Source organism: Coenobita brevimanus, chromosome 13 (genome assembly GCF_032717465.1).
Source record: "Coenobita brevimanus isolate Jiangsu-jjx chromosome 13, ASM3271746v2, whole genome shotgun sequence".
In the NCBI taxonomy this organism is placed as follows: Eukaryota; Metazoa; Arthropoda; class Malacostraca; order Decapoda; family Coenobitidae; genus Coenobita; species Coenobita brevimanus.
The window spans coordinates 57,504,820-57,532,784 of NC_136966.1; the positions used below are offsets into that span (position 1 = coordinate 57,504,820).

A 27,965-nucleotide genomic window follows, 5' to 3' on the forward strand; every position below is an offset into this window, starting at 1 on the left:
CTTCTCTCTCTCTCTCTCTCTCTCTCTCTCTCTCCATTCGAACTTTCACTTGGCACAGAAAACACAAAACTAAAGATAAAAAATGTAAGAATGAAAAATTTGAAAATAATATGGTAACTGGTGTGTGTGTGTGTGTGTGTGTGTGTGTGTGTGTGTGTGTGTGTGTGTGTGTGTGTGTGTGTGTGTGTGTGTGTGTGAGAGAGAGAGAGAGAGAGAGAGAGAGAGAGAGAGAGAGAGGGTAAAAGGTTAAACTCTCCCCTCAGCACAGGTGTGTACTCAGGTGAAGGGGAGGGGAAGACTCATTAACCTCACCTGCCTTCACCTACTACTACAACAACTATTATTATTATTATTATTATTATTATTATCACTATTATCACCTCTCCTTGTAGCCAATATAGCACGAATCAGCGCTCTTCTTATCACGCCTTAAAACATTACCCTGATAAGATACCCACGATAACAGCCGTGTGCCAACTTTTTACGAAACACCTTGAAGCACATACGCAGCAACTCCAGCACCCCATTAAGGAATATCACGCATTCTTTATTTAATTCTCCTTACTACCCCTCGATTTAATACCCGTGGGCCTTCCCTTACTGAGATAACGAAGATAAGGAGGGTGAGAATTGTTAGTACCAGGAATAGTACTCCCTTCAATCCCACGATCCATTTTCTATACGTCTTTCACCTTATAGTCGCATAGAGATAAATATAGGGATACACAGGGGTATATTACACATCCTACACATGTGCACACAACATACAAGTACACATACACACCTCATACAGATATACACATACATATACACAGGTCCTTTAACATACACAGGGATAGGGACATAAGCTATTTTAGGGAACATTACATATCCTACACATGTGCACATAACATATACATGGCCACATACCACATAGATACATACACACCTGGGCATTTAACACCTACATCTGGACACATAACATACACATGGCCACATACCACACAGATACATACACACCTGGCCATTTAACACCTACACCTGGGCACATAACATACACATGGCCACATACCACAGAAATACACACACACCTGGCCATTTAACACCTACACCTGGCCATATAATACACAGGTGCATCAAAACAGGTGAGTGCCACATACCCACCTGACCGTGACCAGAAGTGACTCTCTCTCTCTCTCTCTCGTTAACTTTCTTCAAATATTACAAGCAGTCAGGAGTGCGAAATACCCCTGTGTTTCTCTCTCTCTCTCTCTCTCTCTCTCTTTTTCTCTCTGTCTCTCTCTTACTGCGTCTCAGAGAAACAGTTAACTTGACCGGAAGTTTTGGCCGATTATCTGGGTGACGTCCATTCTTATCACACACACACACACACACACACACACACACACACACACACACACACACACACACACACACACACAACCCTCTCTCTCTCTCTCTCTCCGACTCCTCTTTCCCAAGCAATTTTTTCATCAAAGGACATCAATGATCTCAACTGTGTGTGTGTGTGTGTGTGTGTGTGTGTGTGTGTGTGTGTGTGTGTGTGTGTGTGTGTGTGTGTGTGTGTGTGTGTGAGAGAGAGAGAGAGAGAGAGAGAGAGAGAGAGAGAGAGAGAGAGAGATGGGAGGGGAAGAGTGAATGCAAGTAAAGAGGAGGAGGGGTGAGTTTGGGGTGGGGGAGGGAATGAAATGGAACAGGAGGGGACAGACGGGAGGGGTGAATGTGAGAGAGGGGAGAGAGTGAGAGGAAGGTGTGGGTGTGTGACAGTATGAGAGGGAGAGAGAGTGTGTCTGTGCGGGACGGGGGAATATATGAAGGAATGGGTGGGTGTGTGAAGGAGGGAGGGGAGGGGAGGGGGAAGGGGAGGATGGTGGGGTGACGACATGAAAGGGTCAGCTGGTAATCCTACACCTCTCCCCCACCCCCCATTCTCTCTCTCTCTCTCTCACACACACACACACACACACACACACACACACACACACACACACACACACACAAGCCCCTACAAAACAACAGTAAGAAATAAATACAATCCACTTACAATGCGGGGTTAAAAAGTTCATATGTTAGTTTTTGAAAATTTTAGATTATATAAAAAAAAAAACTTCTAATTTAATACACATGATAAAGTTGTAATCTATGAATGCTTGTTCTCGTATCATAATTATCTTGGTTATCTATTATATCTTATCTCTTCATTAAGTTACTAGTCTTCCTACAGAGTTCAATAATAATAATAATAATAATAATAATAATAATAATAATAATAATAATAATAATAATAATAATAATAATGATAATAATATATAATACAATCAGCAATTTTTCAGCGGCAAGCAAATGTCCGGTATTGATGGTATATATATAGTCGAGCAAATGATACCCTAACATATTCTCTCTCTCTCTCTCTCTCTCCATGCATACCTCTCGCCCATTCCAATTTATCCCTTCCCTCCCCTACCCACTTCACCCCCCCTTCCCTTACCTATTTCTCCCCCTTTCCCCACCCATTTCACCTCCTCCCCTATCCATTTCATCCCGTCCCCTATCCATTCCATCCCGTCCCCTCTCCAGTTCTCCCTCTCTTACCCATTTCACTCCCTCCCTTACCCATTTCCCTTCCCTCCCCTACCTATTTCATACCCTCCTCTACCCATTTCACCCCCTCCCAACCCACTTTCCCTCCTTCCCCTACCCATTTCCCCCGCTCCCCTACCCATTTCCACTCCTACCCATTACATCCCCTCCTCTACCCACTTCTCTTCCTCCCCTACCCATTTCCCCTCCTTCCTCTACCCATTTCCCCTCCTTCCCCTACCCATATCCACTCCTCCTCCTTCCCATTTGACCCCCTCCTCTACCCACTTCCCATCCTTCCCCTACCCATTTCCCCTCCTCTCTACCCATTTCCCCTCCTTCCCCTACCCATTTCCCCTCCCCCTCACTGCATAAATAGAGAGAGTACAGCGGTGATGCCTTCTCTATTAATAGGCGCCTCTTCCTGTGGGCACGACCAGGGAGGAGGAGGAGGAGGAGGAGGAGGAGGAGGAGGAGGAGGAGGAGGACGAAGAAGGCATAAGAGAAGAAGGGAAAAGGGGAGAAGAGATGATATAAATGAGGAGAAAAATTATAGTAGTAAAGCAAAGTCAAGAGAAGGAAAGGGAGTAATGGTCGCAAGGCAGCAGTAATGTAGGCTAGATGGTATAAGGAGTAAAGTGGCGTTGTGGTGGTGGCAGCTAATTGTGGTGTGGTGGCAGTGGTGTAAGAAGTGGCGGCAGGTGTAAAGTGATACTGTAGTAGTAGTAGTATCGTAGTTGCAGTGGTGGTGGTGGTGGTGTAGTGAGGACAGCGGTTGGTAAAGTGGTGTTGTGGTACTGGTGGTAGTGGTTGGGGTGGTAAGAATATGAGAACCAATCGTGTCTCTGGTACCGTACTGGTAGATTTGGTAGTGTGAGAAGTAGCTACTAGTAGTGATGGTACTGGTGGCAAAAGATGATTGTAGTAACGGTTACGGTGGTAGTAATGGTTGAGGAGACGTGAGAGGTGGTGCTATAGTACCGATAGAGGCGTGAGAGGTAGTGATGAGACAAGTGGTATAGTAATGGTAGTGTTCTGAGAGAGGTGGTAGTAGTAACAGTATTGGTATTGTGAGAGACGTGTTATAGTAATGGTAGTGGCGGCGTGAAAGATGTGGTAGTGATGGAAGGAGCAGAGATGCGGTAGAGGCGTGAGAAGTGACGGTAGGGGAGTGAGTGGTAGCCTAGCATAATTCACTGTGAAGGTTACCCTGAGGTGGATCCACAAGGCCAGGGCAGGACAGAGCAGGACAGGGCAGGACAAGACAGGGCAGGGGAGGACAAGACAGGGCAGGGCAAGTAGGCAGCAGAGTATGACCAGCAGAAAGCAGGGCATGCCAAGCAGAAGGCAGAGCAGGGAAGAGAAATGACAAGGCACACCAGAGTATGGGACGGTAACGCAAGACTGAGCAGGGTAGGGCCAGGGCAAGACATGGGATAGGCAGGGCAAGGCGGGGCAAGACATGGCAAGGGCAGGGCAGCGCAGGACAAGAAAAGGGCAGGGCAGGAATGAAGCAGAGAAAAAAAAACGCAGGCCAGATGGCTAAGGCACTGTGCGAGAAGGAGAGGGAGAGAGAGAGAGATGAGAGGGGAGGAACGAGTCTCTCTCTCCCTCTCTCTATACCACTCCATCCCATTTCCTTCCCCCCCTTCCTTAATCCTTCCCTCCTCCTTCCCCTTCCTTCTCCAGCTCTTCCCTCCTTCCTTCTCAAAGCCATCCCCTCCCCCTCCCAAGCTTTTATCACTGGCCTGGATTAACCCTGACTATAAGACCCCCCTTTCCTTCCCCTTCCTACCCCTCCCACTCTGTATTACCTCCTCCTCCCTCACCCCCTCTCAATAGTCCCCACCAATACCCCTATTCTATCCTCGTTATCCCCCTCCTAACCTATCACTCCTATCCCCTTTGCCTACTCTCTCTCTCTCTCTCTCTGACCTATCACCCTATCAATACTGCTTACGAGCCCTCTCTTTCATGCTGCTTATTTAGGGCTGAGAGAGAGAAAGAGAGAGAGAGAGAGAGAGAGAGAGAGTCTTCCACCAAACATAACCTAATCCACGACCCTATAATAATTCGTTCAGTACAACAAATAAACACCTACGTTACAATAACAAAAACAACAATAATAATAATAACACCACAATAATAATAATTAATAATAATAATAATAATAATAAATAATAATAATAATAATAATAATAATAATAATAAGGAAAGAAAGAACTCCGTAAATAATTAAAATGGCCTAAAAGTGTCACCAAAACTAACACCATCCTATAAAACAAAAAAATACCCCTATCTCCAAGGCATCTACGGTCCTGCACTTCATATTAACGTCCGCCGGTTACCTTATCAGTGCTTATCGGTTCCTCTATAGCCTCCATATACACCACGTCCCTTATCATATTACTGACAGCCATTTCTCTTACCTCTTCGCCCTTTCCCCCATTTTCATATCATTTCGTAATGGCCTGCAGGCTGAAAATACCCCTCTCTTGCAGTCCAACCATCCTTCCTTCAGGGGACAGGGATGAAGCCGAGGGACGTATGTATAATTCTGATCAGGCATGGAGTCCTCTTCTACGTGGCTCTGGATATCCCTCAACACCCGTTCCTTAGCGATTTATCTTGCATATTAGTACTAAGAAAAGAGAAATGAAGTACCGGATCTACTGTTTCTTTCAGGATGTTTGTCGAAGGTAAGGTAATCATTAAAGAAACTATCCTATAATAAAAAAAAAGTATACGACAAGGTTAGCATGTCGATATTAAAAAGATATATATAAACAAGAATATGAGAGAATGTTAACCCGTAATGGGCAAAACAAATCGCTGAGGAAAAGATGCTGTGGAACGATGCGACCTATGCAATCATCGTACCATGTTCAGGGTTATTATCGTACCACTCTATCTATCATGCCACTCTATCTATCGTGCCACTCTATCTATCGTACCACTCTATCTATCATGCCACTCTATCTATCGTGCCACTCTATCTATCGCGCCACTCTATCAATCGTGCCACTCTATCTATCATGCCACTCTATCTATCGTGCCACTCTATCAATCGTACCACTCTATCTATCATGCCACTCTATCTATCGTGTCACTCTATCGTACCACTCTATCTATCGTGCCACTCTATCAATCGTACCACTCTATCTATCGTGCGCCTGGCAGCGTGGCCTAATCAACACCAATTTATCTATTAACACGGCACCCAAGCACCACTCACCACGGAATTTAAAAACGGAAAAAAAAAAAAAAAAACATGGTTCATTTTCCTGTTGACACTGTTCTCTCTCTCTCTCTCTCTCTCTCTCTCTCTCTCTCTCAAACTTGGCCTAAAATTGACGTGTCTCCATCTTGAAGGCTGAGCTACAATACACCAACCCTAGATCATAGTGCTAGTCACGAGGAAGTGCTATGGATAGGATGTACAGCCACAATACTGTCTCTCAGCCACTGTGCTACGAGAATGAAGCAAGAGGACTAGTTAGTTGATTACACTAGTCACGAAGAAGTGCTATGGTGCGGATGTAGAGCTAAGAGGACGAAATCTAGGCCAGGTTAAGGTGAAAGGACTTTATAATATTGTTTTCGTTCTCTTGCAGCTTATTGCATGTAACTCAGTGGCAGAAAAGGGCAATACTATGGCTTTGCATCCTTTCCACAGCACTTCTTGATGACTAGCACCAAAATCTAGTGCTAATATTTTGTCAGAACTTGGTATTCAAGACGGAGAGATGGCAATTTTAGACCAAGTTAGAGTAAAAGGAGTATAGTTAAACAGGACTAAGCATAACACGGCCTACACATCGACGCATATGTAAACAACTCCCCTCCTCCTCCCCTCCCTCTCTCTCTCTCTCCCCCTCCGTCTCCTCCGCTCTTCCCAACTAGATAAACAAAGCCACGTCGAATATTATTATTTTTTTCTGTATATATAACTGCTTTGGGAAATGAAGTAATTGCAATGTAAACCGCTCGCTTCCTAGAATAGCTGTCCTTTGTGTGTGTGTGTGTGTGTGTGTGTGTGTGTGTGTGTGTGTGTGTGTGTGTGTGTGTGTGTTTTATGCTCTTCATTTTAATTTACTCCTTTACTCTCTCTCTCTCTCTCTCTCTCTCCAGCCAACCTCTTCCAATATCAAACTCTCTCTCACAAAAGCACACTACTCATTCATTCATATTAGTTATCCCAAACGTGAACCCAGTGGACTGCAGGCTGAAGAGAAATAGTAGCAGAGAGCGGGTTACAGAATGAAGCTGCGTGACCAACCAGTAATGATAAACAGCCTGACAGGATGCTACCGTGATAACCAACTTACTCCACCACACCAAAACACAGCCACAGCATTACACAGCTTGCCTGCTCCATAACACCCACACTAACACCACAGCACACAACCACACTACAAGTCTCGCATAACACAAGCACACTATCACAACCACACCATATCACTGCTAGGCCATAACAGAGCTAGCCTGCTTCATAACACCCACACCATCACCACCGCTCCATAGCACAACCACAATATCTACCTAAATTACACGGGCACAGTATGACAACTAACCAACACCACAACAAAGCATACAGGCACACTCAATAACACAACCAGATCATAACACAAGCACACAAGAACATTACCTACACTATAACACTCTCAAACTATCACACAGGCATTCTATAACAAGTCACAATCAGTCACAAACAATCACAGCTAACACAACACTAGAATAGCCACACCGGAACACGCAGTCACTATATCCTACACCATAAAACAGCCAAAGACATGAAAAAAAAGAAAGGAGACGGAGGGAAAGGATGGGACAAAGAAAAGGGAAAGAGGTAGAGAGAAAAAAAAAGGGAGATGCAGAGAAAAGAGGGAGAGGCAGAGAAAAAAAGGGAGAGGCAGAGAAAAAAAGGGAGAGGCAGAGAAAAAAAGGGAGAGGCAGAGAAAAAAAGGGAGAGGCAGGGAATATGGTGTTAAAGTGGAGGATGAATAAAGACAAATGACGATACAGAATAAGGGTGAGACAGAGAAACGAATGAGGAGGGAAAAATGAAGAGGAGACAAGTAAAAAAGAATGTTGAGGACATCAGGAGAATGGAGAGAAAAAGGGGGGGGGAAATGAAAGGAAATGGAGAGAAGAGGGAGGAAAAATGGGAAGGAGAAGGAAAATGGAGAGAAAGGAGAGGAAAATGGAGAGGAGGGACAAGGAAAAGGGGAAAGGCAGAGAGGGGGATAAGGGGGCAAGGTAGGGTAGGAAGGACCCCCCTTAACCTCCTCCCCTTGGGCACGTAGTCATGAATTATCTGGTCATGTTTCTGCTCTCCCCTCCCCCCCACACACCACCACCTACACCACACATAACGTAATGCACACACACACACACACACACACACACACACACACACACAAACACACACACACACACACACACACAATCTACCATCTCCAAAAGACTAAAAAAAAAAAAAAAAAGGAATTAGGTACGAACAATAATAATACAGAGAGAGAGAGAAAAAACAGAAATTGGGATGACACGCTAAAACACCCACCCACACCCACACCCACAATAACCACTTACCTAACTCCTCCACGAGCCTGAGCATAACTCCACCGATGTGCATGTCACTCTTCACCCTCAACACCCTCTCCACCTGTAGGTCCGTCACTTGGATGTGCAGCTCCCACGACCCGTCCCCCACCACCTTCCCATCGGCCATCATCCTGCCTCGGCTTGTGTCTGGGTCCTCTCTCACTTTAAATAGGGTCCTCACTACACTCCCTCTCCTCCTTTATACACCTGGGAAGACAGCCGTATGAGAGAATCTGTTTTTGCGACACTCTTTACGGCGCTAGATTCACGTATGTGCTGGATATTTGTGTGTGTGTGTGTGTGTGTGTGTGTGTGTGTGTGTGTGTGTGTGTGTGTGAGGCCTATTCTTGCTACCGTGATAACGAACGAATCTTGTCACGTTGGAAATATTACAGGTACCCAACAAAGTACAAACGTGTAGCCTATCCACACAATACTATTTCATCACTTCAAAATGCCGATTCGCGTCATTCTTACTCAGCCTAGAGTGAGCTTCAGGCCAGTATTCTCGTCGGTTAAGGAAGCTCCCTAACACCTTCTCCTTAGCGATTTACTTTGCTTATTACACCTCTCTATCCTTGTCCGATACTTTAAAGAATTCTAATACCACCATACACTTCATGAATAACGAACAACACTATATTAACCGTGTCCCAAAATAAATCGCTAAGAAAGATGTGTTAGGGAGTCTCCCGAATATCCACCCCAGAATCCAGAGGGCAAACAGGCCACAAAAACTGCCTTACAATTTTCCGTTCCGGTTTGTAGTCTTGTCTGCTCCCCTCCTCCACCCCTCCAACCACTCCTCTCCCCTCCTCCGCTTCTCCAACCAATCCCCTCCCCTCCTCCACCTCCTCCCCCACCTTCCTGCTTCCACATAGGGCAGCTATCGTGGGCTACTCTCTGTTTGCTTCCTTCAGTGGCCAGGAAATACCGCACATCCTTTCATCTAACTTCATATTTGGACACAACCATGACCAGGTGCATTGCTAAAACTACCTGTCACAATTTTCGAACCTCGTGCACATATACTCAGCATCTTACGTAGAATTATAGACGGTACTACAGGCCTATCTACCAAACATGTATTCTCTAGCAACCGTATTAAAACAAAACTTAAGTATTTTCTAAGATTGGCACAGATAAACACACACCCCCGGTACGGTACATAAGGTGCAGAAACTTATCTTCTATTGTCAACAGTACGATACATGAGTTACCTGCAAAAGTTTCTCTCTCTCTCTCTCTCTCTCTCTCTCTCTCTCTCTCTCTTTAAGTACGATATACACCAGGATATACTCGTCCTATTCACTGCACTAGACACTCACACATGCCACCACTTGTTTTATATGTCAGTCCTATTCTGAAGTAGCTTTTGCGATTCCTAACACCTCTTCCTATGCGAATTATTCTGCATGTTACACCTTAATATCCCCTTCTGTGATACAAACTAGGTCGATGCTAAAACGATACAAATAACGTTGAGTGTAATATGCAAAATAAATCGCTAAGGAAGAGGTGTTTCGTTGCTTCCCATGTCACCGAAGACCAAAATTTCTGGTGGTCTTAGTATCAAAATATTAACGTACGATCTGCTCATTAAATTTAGCGTTACTGCCAAAATAATTCGTGATAAATGATGGAATGTGTGTGTGTGTGTGTGTGTGTGTGTGTGTGTGTGTGTGTGTGTGTGTGTGTGTGTGTGTGTGTAAAACAGGTTTGGGGTAGGTGATTGAGAAAAAAAATGTTGCTAAAAGATTCTGAATGCGTGATTGGAGAGAGAGAGAGAGAGAGAGAGAGAGAGAGAGAGAGAGAGAGAGAGAGAGAGATTTAAAAAAAGTCAGCCCTACCCAACGCCTGTCACGTCTACAAAAACAAGTGCTGCTTTACTGATCAACCTGGATCGACAGGGACTAGGCTGGGGTGGAGGGCTTCTTAACACCCGTTACTTGGCGATTCATTCTGCACACATCTCAACATCCTCTTTTATAACGGAAACTCAGTCCTATGCTACCCAGAACACAGCCCTATGCACACAAGGCCGTAACTTCTCTGACGAAACTACCTTGTATCGTAGGAAGGACAAGGGATGAGTTTGCCTTCAAGTGCTTCCTAGGAAAAGAAATCTAGGGCCCCAGCTCAGAATCATCCCCTCCCCCTCCTCCCAATTTCCACTTGAGAGAGTGCTATGTTAATGGTTCTGGCGGCTGTTACGCAAGATAAATGTTGTCCGTAACGCAATGCGGATATATCGTACGGGTTGCTAAGGGGGGGTAAGTGATATGTGTGTGTGTGTGTGTGTGTGTGTGTGTGTGTGTGTGTGTGTGAGAGAGAGAGAGAGAGAGAGAGAGAGAGATAAACCCTCCACCGCATACCATCTATGCAAATAAAAAAAAAACAAAAAAGAAAAAGTGAAAGTGAGACAGCGAGTGAGAGAGGAGGACAGATGAGGGTTCAGGGGAAGGGTGGGGTGGGGTGGGGGCAGGAAAGGTCAAAGGTCACGTGAAAGCAGTGATATGACAAGTGACCATACCATACCGCTGCAACTCCCACCCAACATGCCTAACTTTTTTTTATCATTCTCTTCACCACGAAAGGTCTTCCCTGCAACTAAACAAAAATGAACTGAAAATTATGACAGCGCTTTTCTATCTCATTATGGCCAGACGCCGTAAGGGGTGGCCACAAACAAATCGCCTCCATGTCGCCCAGTCCCCTGCCCTTCTATCAACACACAACTCCCTCTCTCAATACATCTCTCCATTCCGTCCCTCTATCTCATCCTCGGTCTCCCCCTCACTTAAGTACAATTTTGCATTAACTTGGCCCAGATTATCGTCCTTTTACAGCTTATTTCACGTTGTTCATTAAGACAGTACTGTGGCCCTACATCCTTTTCCACTGCACTTCTTCGTGACTTGCATCATATTCTTGCGTTCTCTTGTTGCAGCTCGGTATTCAAGATGGAGATAAGTTAAATGGTGTAAGATCCCTAACCCTCTTTCTGCTCAGCTGGTGGTGTGATCAGATTGGAGGGCTGATTTGACTATACCCTCTTCACTCTAACCTGGCCTAAAAGCACCGTATACGCCAACATAAACTAGTACCGTATTACAAGTCGCATTGCAGGCTCCGCAGCTCCTTATCGTTAGCGATGCATTTAGCACATTACACTATTTCGTATGTTCTCAGTACCGTTTTAATATCGACATTTTTCTTCAGTAATATACACCAGGATACTGCGGTGTAACGCGGAAGATAAATCGCCCACGAGGAATTGTTAAGAAATCTGAAAAGCCACTTGCAATATATGACCCAAATGTATGACACAAAATGGGGTTAACAATTCACCACGATGACCTTTTATATCTCTGTTATCTCTCAATGATTTTATCTGCTTATCTTTAATTAAACTTTGGATCGAGGAAAGTTAGGGCGAATAAGGAGAGAGAGAGAGAGAGAGAGATCCCCCGTTAACAGAGCAACAGAGGGGTCAAAGTCCAGGTGCGTGTATCAAGGACATAGAGTGGTGTAATGTGAACCAATTATGCAGCCGTGTATTAATCTACTCCTACTGGCCAAAATTCTGCCCATAATATTTACTTTAAAACAGATAGACGGATCAAATATTTTCGTAACATCTATTCACAGGCGGTTCAACATAAATCCTCACCAGCAAAAGAAATTTAATCAATACTCCATTACGACTCCTTAGATATTCCGAATTACTTTAAATACTCCTTAGATATCCCCAATTACTTTAAATACCGCATCAGTTTCGCCACACGTCTGATAAAAATAAAAATAAATACGTAAGTCCTAAGCTATTTCTAGGTGCCATCAGTTCCGGTAATTATTTCTGACGCAAGTGTGTGATAACGAAATTACAATACTCTCTCTCAGTGAGTTTAATTACTATTATAGTGGATAGTATGAAGGGCAGCACTGAATGAGGCACTCTTTCTTCTTTCTTTGCTTGCCGTTCTTTCGAAATAGCCACTCAAATTTAACACACGATATAAAACGGACTATATATATATATATATATATATATATATATATATATATATATATATATATATATATATGCGCTTAATGGTAAAATACAACCACCAGAATAAAATATATAAACATACGTCGATTTTCAGTGATCTTCAGTTGCTTCAAATACGGGAAATTACGATACCGTTAGTGTCTGAAAAAGCACAAAGGAATTATTACTATTTTTTTTTTTGTCAAAAATATAGTTTCTCGTTTTCTATTCAAGTTGTGCGAAATGTGGGATTTATCTGTATCTAGAGCTCAAGGTCTTCGTAACACTTGCATCCAAGCGATTTAGTCTATTGCACAACCATTTTCTTGCATGGTAAGTTCTATTCAGTTGTATAGTTTACAATTTCAACATAATATGCAAGTATAAAATTCATGAGGATATTGAGATGTAACGTGCACAGAATAAATCGCTGATGAAAGTGTCACGAAATATCCAGAGTTACAAGTGAGGCAAATTTGGACGAGACAATAAATACTGGGGACAGAGAATAGAGGAGGGACGTAAGGATGGAGAGATGAGTGAGGAGGCTGAGGTGTGAGATGAGTGAAGGATGAGAGTGAGGGAGGTAAGGAGGAGGAGGAAAAGTTAGTGGACGAGTGAGGTAAGTCTGTCTGAAGCAAGAACAACTGAGGATAAAGAATAAGGAGAGAAGCAAGTGAGTGGATGATGATGTGAGTGAAGAGGGTGTGGTGTGGGTGTGAGTGAGCAAGAGATGTGAGTGAGGCAGGGGGTTGAGGAGGCTCCACTATGGCAGTCTGTGTAAACAATGTCGCTCTCGCCCTCTCACTTCCCCCACTCAACGTTCCTTTCACTTAACACCAACACTACTTCGCGTAAGTTCGCCATATAACACTATTCTTCCCGTAAAAGAACTACATTTACTGTTTACACGTCAGAAACCACGACACAACACGCCGCACATTCACCCACCACGACTGTCACTTTGGTACTGAGGGCAGTGTTGCCAGATGGATCCCAGCTAATGCACTCTCTGCTACGTTTCTCCCAGCTAGGACAAAACGCTGAACTGCTTCCACAAAACATCTATTAGTTTTATACCTTAGTGGAAACTATCTTTTGTGGATGGTAAACAAACTGCCATTATAAGCCACAGAGAGATAAAAATGACCAAATCACTTTAAAGTCCTCGTAAAAAGACTGCAGACACTAAAAGTTGATGAAGTTCAAATGTAGCATAAAGCAAAGACAGTCTGGGATACCCGCTTTACTATTAGGTGCTAGAATAAAGTATTGGACGTACAGATATTGCATTTGTAATGTTCTTTAATCAGTTTTGTTAACTCTAGTATACTACCTACATACAAGCATGCATTTAGATAGAAAGTTATTTTGCTGATACACAATTGAACTCGAATATTATGTTATAGTCTTTATAAGCATCCATACATAAAAGTGAGATGGAATGATGATGCACACAAACTTTCATCTTCTAAGAAACATAACAAACAACAAAAACCTACACAAATAGCAGCATCGTCAACTGTGGCAATACTGACCTTTCCATATTTGGTCAAGAGATGATACGCTGGGGCACAGGCATGTTTTCAGGTCAAATTCATTTTGATTGTCATTTTTCTCTGGCTTCGTTTTCACGGTGGGGAAACTGTAGAGGGAAGAAGAGTCTGTAAGTGAGAGCAAGTATTTATAAACAAATATAAATTTAGAGAAGCCGCTGCTGATGTCAGAGAAAATGGTGTGTTTGTGGGTAACTGCAGGCTATTTTCAACCAGTAATGAAATCGTCATGCCACTAAGTATAGCCACCTTAGACCAACGGAATAATGACTAGAAATTAATTGACTTAAAAGAGCTGGAAGTGACCCTCTTGGGAGGAGAGACCTTCTTGTGGTGACACCGATATGACCGGATGACTCCGCTGTCTGGTTATACAAACATTCCTCAGTCTCCTACCCATTCCCCCAAAGGAGGACTGTGAACTGCAAATGGATAACTTTTTGCTAGGATGGGGTGTAACTACTACTACTGCCATGTTTGTAGTCTCGTCATCTAGAGAGCCGCATTCTCCTTGGCATGAGAGACTCGTAGATCCTCTTCCGTAACGCTGCCAATCACATTTTTTAATACTGTGTTATTTATATAGTATTCATATTTCACAAGGCGTAGTATGCAAAGTATACAAATCGCTGAAAAAGTGTTAAGAAATCTCACAAGCCAAGGAGAATCGTTCAGGTGCACAGAAACGTTCGTGGCCGCATAGTTTTCCTAGTCTTATAACTCCAGTCACACCATCTCCAGATGATGATGATGATGATGATGATAATGATGAAGCTCTGCAAAAATAGTTTATCAACGTTAAGACAACCATGGAAAGGAGTAAGCACTTCTCAAATAAAGAGCGTGCGTTCTCAAATAAGCATACCGGAAAATACACGAAATTGGCAAAAGAACATTCACAAATAAATTCCATATATTCCAATTATTCACGAGTAACATCGTTTTAATCAAATATTGCTAAAAGAAGAGAATCAAAATTTTTACTCCGTCCCGAATGCGTGATGGTTGTGGTCGTCTGTTGTTGACGTGCGGCGAGTTACATATCTCCCCATAATATCGCACACTTATATTTATTCACCATGTCGGAGGAACTGGACACGTTGGCCGAAGACGGGGAAGATTACTACACATTTCTCAACATCCCTAAGACAGTAAGTGTGGCGTGAGAAGGAGGTAGAAGAGGAAATAAAGGTGATGCAAGCCGACCCCTGCTACTTCTGTCCTTCATCTCATATACGTACCATTGGGAAGGTGAAAGTTTTTATGGCATTACGAGGATGTGAGCAATTACAGAGGTGTATAGGCAAAGACCTGTTAATAATGCTCTCGTGTGGTTCATAAATATTACCAAAGCCTATTTATAAGGCTAATAAATACTTGTAAAGGATTGACATTTTCAAGGATTTGCAGGGACATTTTGTAGTGAACATTTTTGAAGGACTTTATTGACTTTCCTTAGGGGATATTGTAAGTTTTAATAGGCAGCACTGTTCTGAACCACAGTTTTTCATTTGGTCATCATATCTGTCAGGCATATGTGATAAAAACTTGCTGTACTGTGCAGTGTATTTGACTAATAAAATTACAGCATTTTTCTGCTTACATTTCCCCTCAAACTGAACTGTATTTCTCTAAATATTCTTGTTTGGTTACCTTGAAAATGGCATCCCACACAGAACTACAATTATGCTGGAATCTCACCACAATCCTGGCCTTCTGTAAAGACACTGGGCTACATTTAGTTATTATCAGTGAGAGATTGACTAGAAGAGTATTTGAGTGAGGTGGACAGTGAGAGAGGGAGACTGTGGAAGAGACGGAGGGATGGGGTGGAGAGGGATATATATGAGTGAGGATGAATGTGGGTTGGAGTGAGGGGAGCCTGATGCTGAGGACAGGGTGACTTGGAGGCAGTTCGTTTGTGGACACCAATTCTGGGATTTCAGCTCCTAGATATATGTAGATATAAACAAGATAAGCTATGTAAGTGGGATTTTGGTTAATTAGGGAAAAACCTCAGAATACCCTTGACTGTCAGATAACCTTAACTGTCCAAAACCACAAATTGATCATGTGTATTCCACAGGCGACGGATGAGGAGATCAACAATGCATACCGCCGCCTCAGTCGTCTGTACCACCCGGATAAGCACATGGACCCCATACGTAAAGCAGAGGCAGAGCTGCTGTTTAGCAAGACAAAGAAGGCATATGAGGGTACGGAAGGTGTTACGGAATCTTTGTACACCATAATGCTAGTTACAAAGCTGACTATCCAAAATGAGTTAAATGTAATGGTGTCAATATTTCCAGTTTTATGTATATTTTCGGTGTGGCATTTATCAGATAAGTTCATGAGATAGTACTCCTTCACCTTTCTCTTATATAACAGTATGATGTTTACCGTATTCAGACATTATTTCTAGGTGAAAGATAGTTAAAAATATAATCATTGCTGTCAGCTGGTCACAGACAGTATTGCATTAGTGTTTAGTCTTAGTATGATCTTTGGTATGGTTGCTGCTGATATCCATATGACTATTTCACATTCACAGTATATTGTTTGCATTTTCCTCATGACAGTTCTAAGTGATGGTCACATGCGAGCAATTTACGACAACCTGGGAACGGCCGGACTGGAGACACAGGGATGGGAGGTGGTGCAGCGGACCAAGACACCACACGAGATTAGGGAGGAGTATGAACGACTGGCAAGGTGAGGCAAAAGCATCGTTCAAGCAGTTAGTTATTCCTTCTGTCACTCATCTGTCTCTCTCTTACTGTCTTATCTGTCTGTCCAGTAACAAAGATTGCACATAAGAAAAGGGTGTAGGAAAGTTTGACAAAGTTAGTAATCCCTGATGCTTTATTTGACCACACTCACAGCAATGCAGTGTTAGTAATTGGTTGTTATTGTTGTGACTTTACACTCAAAGGGTGAGATTAAAAAAAAAAGAAGAAAAAAAAAGTAAGGTTGCTTTATCAGAGGAACGGTATATGGTAAAATTATAAACTTTCAGAGAGCAGTGGAAAATTTGTGGTTGTGATGTAAGGCAGCCGTATGAAACAAATGGTTTACGGTAACATTATGAACTTTCAGGGAGCGAGAGGAACGACGACTGCAGCAGCGGACGAACCCAAAGAGTGCCGTCAACATCACCGTTAATGCCACCGACTTATTTAACGTTTACGATGATGACCCTCCATACCTTGATCTCAGGTGAAAAACATGTTGCCTTAATCAGTCAGTTTATCAGTCCATCCATCTGTATCTGTCTATCTATCTGCCAGATGCCTCAGTCACATAAGGGGCGGTCACAAATGAATTGCCTCCAAGTCACCCTGTCCTCCACCAACAGAATGACCTGTGTCCACCTCATATTCCCCTCTCTACTACTCCAGTTATTGTTGTATCCTTTTGTATTCATTATCATCATCATACTTCTTTTTCCAACCATTAATATTATAGTGGGAAAAAAAAAAAATTTATGTTTTACTGTATAGAGAATGCAATTTTCTTTTTCTTTTCTTAATTTGCGTATAGGCCAACCCTTGGCCAATACACTCATTATGGAGAAATAAAGAACTGAATGACGTATTGATAGGCAGATAAAGTATATACAGAACCAACAGTAATAATGGTAGGACAGCCAGGGAGTTCTGGGTATGAGTTAGGTGAATTTCACTTAAGTAATTAGAGGAAGTAAATATTACCTAGTGAACAGATAATGTGTTTCAGAGATATATTTGGCCTGCCCCACATTGAGATCAGCGGGATGAGCCTGAACCAGGCCATTGAAGCGCCCCTCACCAACAGAGACACAGCCATACTCTCAGGTCAGATTTTGTGTGTTTTTCATTTATAAGTTTGTGAAATTTTACTTAGATAAAATGTGCAATTGTTTACCTGAAAATTTCAGTTTCATATCTGAAGTAAAAAGATATTATATAGCAAAATCAATATCGTTCCTTACCAGGACACAGGCTCCATGTTCAGAATTTTGATAATCCCTCTGTATGTAGGGGTTGTTTAAAAAAGGGGAGGGATTACACTAATAGTGGTTATATCTAACCCCTCCAGTATGAAAAGTATCTCCTAAAATCAATAAAATCATCAAGAGATGCCAAAACTAACATACAGTATATTAGGACATTATTGTACTGTTAAAGGTAATATTGTGTACCTTTGCATCCAACCTTGCAGGCAACTTGTCATCACACAACGGCAATGGCAGCGGTGGCATAAACTGTTCCATCCGGCGGGTGACGTCTGACAAGGGGTGGGGTGAGTTGGAGGTCGGGGCAGGTAGTGGGCTGTCCCTCGCTGCCAAGGGGTTCAGGAACTTCTCCCGGGGGGTCTTCGGCAATGGATCTGTCCTCACACACTTCACACCAAATGGACTGAGGCTCGGCACTGTTGCTAGTAAGTTGTGGCGCAAGTTTGTCTGGATGTGAACCCAATGAACTGCAGGCCATAGTTGTCCTATTCCTGCAGTAAGACTTAATAACAAAAAACACTGACTTGTGACAAGAATTAAACAGCAGCCATAAAAAATGACTTCTAATGAGGAGGAAGATGATACTAATGCTTGGGACTGGATATTTCATTTTTATACGGTACTCAACAGCACTAGCCAACCAGCTGGACCAACACACAGTGGGTTACCTGACGTGGCGGGCGGGGATGCAGAGTGGAATGAACACCATGATAATCAGGGACACACCAGCCCTCCGCCTCGTGGTATCTGCATACATTGGCATCCCACACACTTACCTTGCACTCTCGTACACCCACAAGATGCCAGACCATGAGGCTAAAATTAGACTTGTCGGAAAGTAAGTAGTTGCACAAATAAGAAAAAAGTCTGGAAATATCACCTGTATTTCTAGTTATACTAATGCTCTATACTGGAGAGAGAAAAATATTTTTCAGAATTCATCTTAAAATCAGAGTAATTTCATTTAGAAAATATTGTCAGGGTCATACCTTACCAAGAGCTTCCCAGGAGGGAAGTAGGCTTACAAGATGATAGTGAATATTATGTGTTCACTGTAGAACATTTTAAAAAGTTTTTCATCTTTGTTGTAAACAATATTCTGTATTACCATTACATGTACATTATGGTAAATGTTACCATCATAGATGTAGTGTAACACATCAGCCTGGGTAAATGGCAGTGGAGGTTTAAATTATTGTGGTGGCTAGAGGTTTTATGATTATGTAATGATAACTTAGCCTTACATTGCTGCACTTTGCAAGGGTCAGGATAGGACTGGATGTTCTTTCTTATTTTATATTGTGGTTACTTTAGTAACCATCATGTCTTAGACTGTGGGTAACTCTGGTGTGTCATTAGAGCCGGGACATTTGGTGCGGTTGTGGAATACGGTGCAGAGAAGAAAGTGTCACAGAACAGCTCCCTCACAGCAACACTGGCCGTCGGTGTCCCTACTGGAGTGCACCTTAAGATAAAGTAAGTACAGTCAATCCTGACTTTAAAGTTTAGCATGTACTCACATGCAGACAAAATGCTACTTTAATTGAGCCATGCTTCTGGTTCATGACTGTGGGATAAAAGCATAAAACACGCCCATTTCTAACTTCAAAGACAACTGTATGATGATTCAGAAGTGAAGAACAGGTATTAACATCAGCTTAATAATGAAGCTACTGGTGAAACCACTTAAAGTCAACCTTAAGTAACCCATGTAAACTAAGAAATGTTACCAGATTCAGACAACTCTAAATAGAAGATAACTATTGCATCTCCCACCAGACTTCACAGGGCATCACAGACATACGGTGCCACTATCCTACTGTGTGAGGACATCCTGCCAGCACCAGTGATCTACGGGACGATGGTGCCTCTGGTGGGGTGGCTGGCTCTGCAGAGGCTCATCATACAGCCATACCTACGACAGCAGCGGCAGGCAGAAGTCCTTAAGCAGAGGCAGGCCAATAGAACCAGGTACCACAACTACTCTCCACTTATCTTTTCATTGGCCCAACTACTCTGTCTCCTCATTTTCATTATCATCATAGTTATCATTGTCAGTTTGAAAATTTGGAAAGAAATAATAAAATTTCAGCAATGCTAGAACAAAGGTCCAACAGCTAGGGGTATTATCATTATTCATGTATTGGAATATCATGATGATGTCAGGTGACCTCATATCCATAATCTGTTAAAACAAATCTATCCATCCATCCATCATCCAGTCTAGTATTGCCCCATCAGGACCATAGGGGCCTGGGGTTGGGCTACCTATGTTCAGACATTTAAGCAGAGAGTAACAAGTTGCTCATCCATCAGTGGCATTGCATGACCTTTAAACAAACCTTGACCATCTCTTGTAATTAAACCCTCAGGGACCACATTCTGCAGAACATCTTAACTTACTAGATCACCAGGCACCTAAAACTTGTATCAGTATGAGGGCAATGGCACGTTGATGGACTGTGTAAGTACACAACACGAAGGCCTATCCTCAACTCCCTTGTGTGCATCAGAGATCTGTCCCATGGAAGGGGAAACTACCAAGTGTAACATGGAGGAAAACTTTGGCACAGAAGCCCAGGACAGGGTTACCAGTGTTGTTGGCTCCTGAACAGCATTATGAAAGCAGTAAACTCCAACCATTCCTTAGTTATCAACTCTTAAGGGACTCATCCATTATTGTACCTTAACTCACATGACCACCAGGCATTATTTGGTTGTATGGTCACCACCCAACGTAATAATTGGTTTCCTGGGTTGCAAGAAGCCATTTGGCTTGTCACTTGGTGTAGAGTCACCTGGGGCAGCACTACATCAGGTGAGTGGATGGTGAGCGTCCCCACCTACCAAAGGAAAATTGTTCATTGGATATATAAATAAGAGTTAATGTGGTTTATGATTCACAGTTTACCTTGTTTTGTCAGACTGCTGGAGAAGAGACGTGAGGCAGCTGCGGCAGTGGAACTGATGAGGGAGACAGTGCGAAGGATTGTTGACCAGGAGGAGGCTCGCAAAGGGCTTGTCATATTGCAGTGAGTCTCATAAAGCCTTTTCTTCTCACTGCACTTAGTCTCATACCTCACTTTCTTTATACGGTTAGTCTCATGCCATATTCTTTTCTCTGTACATTTAATTTCTTACAACATTCTCCTTTACCTACTTTAATGTTGTCTACATGGCTTTCTTATAACTTTGTGTTAGAGAGCTACGTATAGAACTTTATGAGAGACGTCTAACTATAGTACCAAGTATATTGTACTAAAGACTGCCAACAGGTGCATATTATCAGTTTCAACATCATTGTTTTCTACTCACTCCGATGTGTTCGACTCTGCTGTGTTACTATTCTTTGTAAGAGATTGAGGTGGTAGTAAGAGGCATAGGTGTTGGTAATAGGTGTAGGTGTTACTAGGAGTTACTGATATACTACCTGATAAGAAAACTAGCTACATAAAACTACAGTAGATTAGGAATTGACAATAACAACATTCTACCGTGAGCACATACATGACAGACTTGTTACACAGCATCATAATATACATAAGGAATAACAGAAGTCTGGAAAGTGTTATTTTACCACTAATTATACTATTTGAAGTTTTGCAGTATATTCTTTTCACCTTAACTTGGCGCAGATTTCCATTCTTTTGCAGATAATGTCACATAGCTCAGTAATAGAAAAGACAAATATTACAGCCTGACATCCTTTCCATAGCACTTCTCCTCTTACAACTACGTGTTCAAGTTGATGAGATTACTGTTTTAGGCCAGGTTAAAGTGAAAAGAGTAAAGTTGAACAGCATATCGTGTATGTGTACAGGGCGTGGTATGGGCAGCTGGTGGCGGAGGGGAAGCAGGAGGAGGCCATGTCGCCGGAGGTAGTAGATGTCACTATCCAGCTGCAGTGCCTGGTGAAAGACTCCAAGCTCATCCTACAGGACACATCCAAGGTCACTAGCTACAGCCACCTCACAGACACTCATACAGCCCTTCCCTGTTCAGTACTAACACTAACTACAACCCTAACATTCCACTGTGCCATCACTGAAATGCAACCCCCCCACACCCACAGCACAACTTGCTCACCTCATGCACCCCATCACAAAAATCCATGAACGTAACCTCATTAAAAGATCTGTGGGAGTGCTTGGTTGAGGTTCCTGGTTGCCTGCAGTCCACCGAGCCGTGGTTTGCAACAACACAAGGGGAATAACAAGTATAGACAGAGATACAGTTTTTAACCTGAATTTTGAAGGGGATGGCAAACCCACTTACTTTTTTTTACCTCATTAGTGAACTTTTTGATTGGAAAACAAGTATGACCTTTCTACTTCACTGCTTTGGATGAGTGATGGTGTATAGTATTAAAGAGTAATGACATGGAATGGTACTTAAATGGCTGGTGTATTGTGGGTACTGCACTTAAAATGGGTCTTATGATGACTGATGTAATGTGGGTACTGTACTTAAATGACTGGTGTAATGTGGGTACTGTACTTAAATGACTGGTGTAATGTGGGTACTGTACTTAAATGACTGGTGTAATGTGGGTACTGTACTTAAATGACTGGTGTAATGTGGGTACTGTACTTGAATGACTGGTGTAATGTGGGTACTGTACTTGAATGACTGGTGTAATGTGGGTACTGTACTTGAATGACTGGTGTAATGTGGGTACTGTACTTGAATGACTGGTGTAATGTGAGTACTGTACTTGAATGACTGGTGTAATGTGGGTACTGTACTTGAATGACTGGTGTAATGTGGGTACTGTACTTGAATGACTGGTGTAATGTGGGTACTGTACTTAAATGACTGGTGTAATGTGGGTACTGTACTTGAATGACTGGTGTAATGTGGGTACTGTACTTGAATGACTGGTGTAATGTGGGTACTGTACTTGAATGACTGGTGTAATGTGGGTACTGTACTTGAATGACTGGTGTAATGTGAGTACTGTACTTGAATGACTGGTGTAATGTGGGTACTGTACTTGAATGACTGGTGTAATGTGGGTACTGTACTTGAATGACTGGTGTAATGTGGGTACTGTACTTGAATGACTGGTGTAATGTGGGTACTGTACTTGAATGACTGGTGTAATGTGGGTACTGTACTTGAATGACTGGTGTAATGTGGGTACTGTACTTAAATGACTGGTGTAATGTGGGTACTGTACTTAAATGACTGGTGTAATGTGGGTACTGTACTTAAATGACTGGTATGTTCTGGGTATATAACTGATTCATGTGTTTCAGTGCTCACTACCGGGGTTCTATGATCCGTGCCCCGGGGAGGACAAGTCGCTAAGGGTTCGCTATCTCTTCCACGCCGTCACACACCAGGTCACCATCAAGGATACTGAACCACTCAGGATACCAAAGCAGTGTAAGTAACAATGGCCGTCATAAACACCCTTCAATATAAGTGGCTTTTCTGAATGGAACTTGTCATCATTCTATCTATCTATACCCAGATGCCTTAATCCCGTAAGAGATGGCCACAAACAAATAATCTCCATGTCACCCTGTCCCCTGCCATTTCACTGCCCTCCTCTCAACTTACCCCTCCCCCCCCATATACCTCTCTACACCATCCCTCCATCTCATCCTTGGTCTCCCTCTGCCCCCTCCACCTCACTCACATACACTCTCCTCCTTAATCTCTCACTCTCCATCCTCTCATCTGGAACTGGAAATAATTACTAGGACATCACCTGGATTGAAGGAGTTTTGGTAATACGAAACTCTTGTGTAATTCTTGTCATAACTTCAGGTTTAGTTTGTTGATGGACGTATGTGGTCTAGTTCTTGCTTTGTGTGCAAGTGTGTGTGTCTGTTTAAGCATAGGATGTTTTAGGTAGATCTTGTGGAGTACTTTTCCCTGATGATATTGGTGGATAAGTTCCTAAATGACCCAATGCCAGTTCTGTACTGAAATAAAAAAGTTTCTAAATTAATTTGGTACAGAAAATGTACAGCAGGTTGTACACAGTAAACAGTCCAAGTACAAAGGTAAGGCATTTATTTTAAGGGAACTTATCATTTAACAATAGCATATAAATCACATTTCAAGTGCAGTTCACTTTGATTGTTCACCACCCTCAGAAACCCTTCATATTGTACCAGTGGAAAGGACACTACTTTACTTCTTGGGAAAAACTAATTTAATCTAATTTACCCAGATGATAAAATAAATCTGTAAGAAACAGCTAAGTGAAAATGTGTATGGTTCATAAGTCTCATAAGCTGCTGTGAAAGACAGCTGTATCTTACAGCATATCATATGAATATCTAAGCAGTATGATGCCATCATACCAGATTAAAATATGGAAGCATTATAAAGTGATACGCAGCAACTAGCCTAATGTAAATACTTTTCAAGACCTGATGCTCAAGCGTAAGCCAGTCCCTTCTGTTTGACATATATAGATACATATATTTTTCCCTAAGATAAGTGAGGCTTACATGAGTTATGAAGATTGCTTGTATGATGACTCAAGTTATGTTTGATATATAACTTACAGCCTTCATTAAGCTGTTCACAACAAAATGTTGCATATAGGTTCCATCAAAATTGTTTGGAATAGTACAAATGGACTGGTTCACCAAAGTAAGTGAACTGAGTGTGATAACTGGCAGACAGCTAAAGATATACAGCATCTCAAATCTGTGTCCTCTTTAGAGAAACAACTTATCCAATATGTATGAGATCTGTAGAATAAAAGCAAAAATCCTTCCTCTGTCAGTTCATGTCTGTTTACCATTCCCTCTGCAAGTATTACTAAAATCTATAGGAGTCAATGCAGTAATCTATGTAACTTTCACAATGGTTTCCAATGAATTTTATAAGCATGAAGTTACAGCACATTTCCACTGACCTACGGCTGTCTCAGGACATTTCACTCACTTGCTATATTTACTGTATATGTGATAAGTGAGTGGCTGAACCTTCTTCTGTTAGGTACCATAAAGACTTGCAAAGAAGCAAGAAAGTGACACATATTACAGAACTTTGGTCATCCAGTACTGTAAGTGGCACAGAAGGCTTTGCAGCATCTCATCTACAACAGTTTGTTTTGCTTATTACAACTTAACTGTCCCATATGCTTAAATATTGTTTACATTTTAGTGGGGGCGCGCGGTAGCACAGTGGTAGCGCGCTGGACTTGTGATCGGGGGATTGCAAGTTCGAGCCTCGCCCGGGCTGCCGTGCTGGGAGGGGTAGCTTCCTCCTGTAACCCTAGCGGGGCTATATAGTCCAATACAGGGCTTAGCTCGGGGGAACTCCATTTCTTCCATTTTTTTTACATTTTAGTGTCTACATTGATTAGACATGATTGTATCATCTAATGCATCATTAAACAATGAAATTGAGGAGAGGATTGGACAGGCTTGGCATGCTGTTGGAATGTTGAAATTTGTATGGAATAATAATATGCTTTTGGTACATACAGAAGTAAAAATTTACAAGTCCATGGTTAGACCAGTTTTAATTGATGGGCATGAGTCATGGTACAGTACAGTTGCAACTGATAAAAAAATATTAGTTTTTGAGGATAAAATTCTGTACTGAGAAGGATTCTTCGGGTAAAGTGGCAGGACAGAGTTACAAATGAAAGGTGTAATGGGTATTACGAGAGTGGAACCAGTTGGTGAATTTGTGAGACTGTCTAACTGAAAATGGCTGGGGCACATATATAGAAAAGAAGGCAGTTTAATACAAGATGTGCCAGAGTGGACTGCTAGAGCAAGAAGATGCAGAGGCAGGCTGAGGGAAACCTGGATGAGGACAGTGAAAATGAGAAGTGGTGGAGGAGTGTTGGTGGGACCTGATGGAGATTGCAAGCGACAGATATTGGTGGAAAGTGTTCATCAAGGCCCTATGCATCCCGTGGGGTGCCACAGGAAATGACTGACTGATTTATCGATTGAATAATATGAGTATATAAGAGGAAACTGTGGTATAAAGTGTAGAATTAGTAATTACGGAAGATGTGTTAGAAATCCCCAATACTTACGAATATAACTCTTAAACTAATCTCTGAGTACTAGGTTTGGCAGGTGATAAAGTTACATACAAGGCAGACAAGCCATACTTTACTAAGTGTTGGTGAACAATCAGTAATGAACTACACTTGGCTGAACACAAGTTTCCACAACCTAACCTTGATTTTTTTTTTTCCCCTCTCCTCAGCACATCGCACAGAGACCTAACCCAGAGGACTGCAGGTGCTTGTACTGTACATACAAAGACTTGCCCTGTTTCAGACTGTATATAATACTTGTATAATTAAACTCATAAAAACTATACAATTCGCCTGTACAATAATTAATGCTGCTCAGTCTGGCCAGAGGGAGTGTGCATTAGGGCATCTATGAGCACAATAAAGACTTTGTATTAGTGTGTTCTATGTGCTAGCTTTTCTATCACCCTTCATTATGAAAAAAAAATTCACTGATCTCTGTCATGCAATACTGCTTACAGGAAACCATCTATGAACACCAGCTCATCTTGTTCTTCAGTACTGCATGACAGCTTTCAATGGACTGACTGATTAATGCTGATTATGCTAAATCTCTTTTAGAAATTCCAGATAGACCTATGGAGTAAATAAATATATGGATACAACTTCTTTTTCTGCCCCCTTGCTGTTAAACAAATGCAATGATAGTTTCCTCAGCAATGACTTTTTCTTGCCTTATGATGTCTGTCTACAATATTGTTAATATACTGTACAGTGTATATATGTGGAAATTTACATAAGATTATCATAATGACAGCTTAGATTAGAGTGAAGTGACATTGCACGAGATGAAAATGAATTGGCCTTTAAAAAAAAAAAAAAAAAAAAAAAAAACAGCTGTGTGCAAACAGGAATACTGTAGACCTAAATACTGTATTACTTGTATACAGCAGTAGCAATGGTAGCAGCTGTGCCATAACTCCCAGGTCCATCTGAATTTTTGTCTTCAGTATACAGTGCTGAAGTTGCCTCCCTCCAGCAGTCCACCATACCCCTTTCAGGGGATAGGGAGGGAGATTAAGGGCACTGCATGAACAAGGCAGCAGAGCTGCCCAGCTGTGCCACCACACACAGGTGCCCCACACCAGCACCATGTTATGCATATGATAAGTACAATATGAGTAATGCAAGGAACCAAATACAGCTATCGTAAAAAAAGAAAAGAAAAAAAAAAAAAAAAAAAAAAAAGTATGTCAACTGATCTAGCAATATGGATACAAAAATAGACAATATACTGCACTAAGCATTATATACATGTCACTTGCCTAGCTATTCACTCACTGCCTAATCCCCAGCAAAGTGACCACAGGCATATCACAAAGGAGGATAAAACAATCTGATTCTTTTAACCCATGGACTGCGAGCCACAGCTCAGGCTTAGTAACTTCGTGCTGCAAGCCACAACTCAGGCTGTGCTGGCACGTATCACCGGAAACTACAGCCCTAAACAAAGTTACGTATGACGCTACGCAAAGACGAAGTTAGAGATTTTTTTCTTTTCAACAGATGCTGCCCTGGATGTTAATCTTCAAGTTTTAAACAAAAACATTTTTTTTTTTTTCCGTTTTTTCACTGCTCCCCTACAAAAACTTACACATGGCCCCATGCTAAGATGGAGAAAGAGAAATTATTTCTTTTTCACCAAATGATGCCCTGGATGTTTATCTTCGAGTTTATTAAAAAAAAAAAAAAAAAAATCTTCATTTTTTTGCACATCATGGGGTGGGATAAAAATAGGTAACTGCACAATCCACGGGTTAATATAGCCTTTATACATTCTCTTCGTATTACTCACAGTCTTCAGTAATTCTCTTCTTGTATTATTCATGGCCTTTATATATACTTTTTGTATTAGTCACTGCCTTCATATTCTGAAACAATCTTTACAAATATCATACCACATGAGAATATAAATGTACTCTAAAAAGAAATAAACTGGTACAGAATAGGTACTAGAAACGCAACTCGCTTGGCAAGAATACGAACCTAAAGCAACTCTATTCAATCTGTTTTCATCTGAAGGAACTGGGCCACTTTTACAACTAAGTCTATGAGTTAAGAATGCCCCCCCTTGGTTACCAGTCAAATTTATCTTCCAATCTGACGATATCTACCCATTAACTAAGCATAACACTTAGCCCCTAACGACGTACAAAAGAGGTGAGAGTT

The 27,965-nt window shown here is 42.0% G+C and overlaps 2 protein-coding genes across 2 annotated transcripts in view; one reads left to right on the forward strand and one right to left on the reverse strand.

The window, feature by feature from the left end:
* Fit1 (Fermitin 1) overlaps positions 1 to 8,386 on the reverse strand; it is a 62,388-nt gene extending 54,002 nt beyond the window's left edge. The window contains exon 1 of the mRNA XM_080285490.1: positions 8,173 to 8,386. Coding sequence (XP_080141616.1) covers positions 8,173 to 8,314 — 142 coding nt within the window. The 5' untranslated portion in view covers positions 8,315 to 8,386. The remainder of the gene's footprint in view (positions 1 to 8,172) is intronic.
* Positions 8,387 to 14,789: 6,403 nt separating this feature from the next.
* On the forward strand, positions 14,790 to 26,388 carry LOC145416533 (dnaJ homolog subfamily C member 11). The gene is made up of 13 exons (XM_080285501.1): positions 14,790 to 14,924; positions 15,860 to 15,989; positions 16,356 to 16,488; positions 16,873 to 16,992; positions 17,512 to 17,609; positions 17,977 to 18,195; positions 18,401 to 18,608; positions 19,130 to 19,246; positions 19,550 to 19,741; positions 20,695 to 20,802; positions 21,591 to 21,720; positions 23,029 to 23,158; positions 25,967 to 26,388. Exons 1-13 carry the CDS (start codon positions 14,853 to 14,855, stop codon positions 25,984 to 25,986), a joined length of 1,677 nt encoding a protein of 558 aa, XP_080141627.1. The 5' UTR covers positions 14,790 to 14,852; the 3' UTR covers positions 25,987 to 26,388.
* Positions 26,389 to 27,965: the final 1,577 nt, after the last annotated feature.